Source organism: Perkinsus marinus, assembly GCF_000006405.1.
Source record: "Perkinsus marinus ATCC 50983 genomic scaffold scf_1104296950250, whole genome shotgun sequence".
Taxonomy (NCBI): domain Eukaryota; phylum Perkinsozoa; order Perkinsida; family Perkinsidae; genus Perkinsus; species Perkinsus marinus.
The window spans coordinates 1-1,842 of NW_003209689.1; the positions used below are offsets into that span (position 1 = coordinate 1).

The 1,842-nt window shown below is 50.7% G+C and overlaps 1 protein-coding gene across 1 annotated transcript; it reads left to right on the top strand.

Moving 5' to 3' along the window:
• Positions 1–284: 284 nt before the first annotated feature.
• Positions 285–1,793, top strand: Pmar_PMAR004770 (cysteine proteinase, putative; the record flags this gene model as incomplete). The annotated part of the gene is made up of 8 exons (XM_002778248.1): positions 285–483; positions 562–724; positions 789–935; positions 1,000–1,070; positions 1,127–1,239; positions 1,287–1,354; positions 1,400–1,484; positions 1,542–1,793. The coding sequence occupies 8 exons, from the start codon at positions 285–287 to the stop codon at positions 1,791–1,793; spliced, it is 1,098 nt and encodes a 365-aa protein (XP_002778294.1).
• Positions 1,794–1,842: the final 49 nt, after the last annotated feature.

The following is a 1,842-nucleotide window of genomic DNA, read 5'->3' on the forward strand; positions in this document are numbered from 1 at the left end:
ACTCATCATCTTGCTCCGAAGCCAGTGTGGGTTCTTCACCAGTACTGATCGGCTTGATCAGGGAGACTCTGCACCCCCGACTCGTGTTAGCGCCTATGATTCCGAGCAGCAAGTACACTTTGCTACCGAGAATTCTCCAATGCTTTACATCGTCATCACGTTGCTGCTACCTGCAGCATCAGCCCTGTCTGGAAGCTCAAGGATTATCTTCGACAATCTCAGGGCTCAGGAGAGTGGGGTTGAGCTCAGCTGGCGTCCGCTCTATCTCTCAATCTTCAGACTTGATGTATACTTCTGAAGAAGAGCTTCAGCACTTCAGTCGATTCGAGGAAGAGCTACAAGCCAGGCCTATGCCGTTGTCTTCCAATGAGCTGGCAGAGCTGTACGAGGAGACAAAACCAGCTATCATGCAAAGTCTCGTAGACGAGGTCAACTCTAAACAGAATCTATGGACGGCGTCCACTGAACAAGGGAGATTCTACGGTAGGCTGGTCGGGGCACCATCGGGAGCTGTGTGAACTAATGCTATTCTATTATAGGCGTGTCGTCTGTCACCTTCAGGTAGATCCCTCGGTGATGCTAAGAAGCTTTGCGGGACATTCCTTAACGGGACTGAAGAGCTCGAGGAGAAGGTCTATCCGGCGGAGGAGCTTGTTGACATTCCAGACAGCTTCGATGCCCGCGATGCGTTCAAGGAGTGCAAGGACGTCATTGGCCACGTGAGGTAACTGATATCCTTCCGCCCTAGAGAATTGTCTTATCGGTGCTAACGTGCTCCTCATTTGCAGGGATCAGTCGGCTTGTGGAAGCTGCTGGGCGTTCGGGACAGTTGAGGCATTCAATGCCCGAGTCTGCATCAAATCGGGCGGGAAGCTCAACCAACTCCTATCCGCCGCGGATATGCTCGCTTGCTGCAATATCGGGCACTTTTGCTTGTAAGACACGTCCAAGCCTCCTCGGCTGCTCCCAGCCAAATTTCCGATCCTGACTCGGTGTCAGATCTTTCGGTTGTAGTGGCGGCAATCCTATCACATCGTGGACTTTTCTTCACACAAATGGTATCGTCTCAGGTAAGCAAGCTATCTGTTTTCAGTTCTTGTTGATTCTACCGACTCTTCTTACTCAGGTGGAGGATTCGTTCCCGAGAAAAATATGAAAGCAGCCGATGGCTGTTGGCCGTACAACTTCCCAAAATGTGCTCATCACCAAAAAGAATCCGACTACAAACCTTGTGCGAAAGTGAGGGGGACAGCAACGACATGTGTTCTGAGACTCTATCTTATAAGGAAATATACGACACACCTTCGTGCTCGAGCAGCTGCCCCAATGCGAAGTATGGGACTGCTTTCGACAAGTAACGAAGGATTGAAAGTTGTGTGTCGCGACTCGTCGTCTCAAGGGATCGTCACTACACTGAAAGTCTTTTCCCGAGTCGGTTCGGGAGCACAAGCAGCATCAAGAAGGAGATCATGACCAATGGGCCAGTACGGGCTGTTCCTGCATTTCCGAGCATTCTTTATATCTACCACATTCTTCCTCAGACTTCAGCTGCATTCTCTGTGTATGAAGACTTCTTGTCCTACAAGTCAGGCGTCTACAAGCATACAAGTGGCGGATTCCTTGGGGGCCATGCTGTTGAGATCATCGGCTGGGGTACCGAGAAGGGCGTTGATTACTGGCTGGTTATGAACTCCTGGAATGAAGAGTGGGGTGACCACGGCACCTTCAAGATAGTCCAAGGGGACTGCGGTATAGACGATATGATCCTTGCGGGGACTCCAGCCATAAATTGAGAGGAGTCACTGACGTCTCTAAGTGTAGGGCTTTATCTTCTCCAAGGCT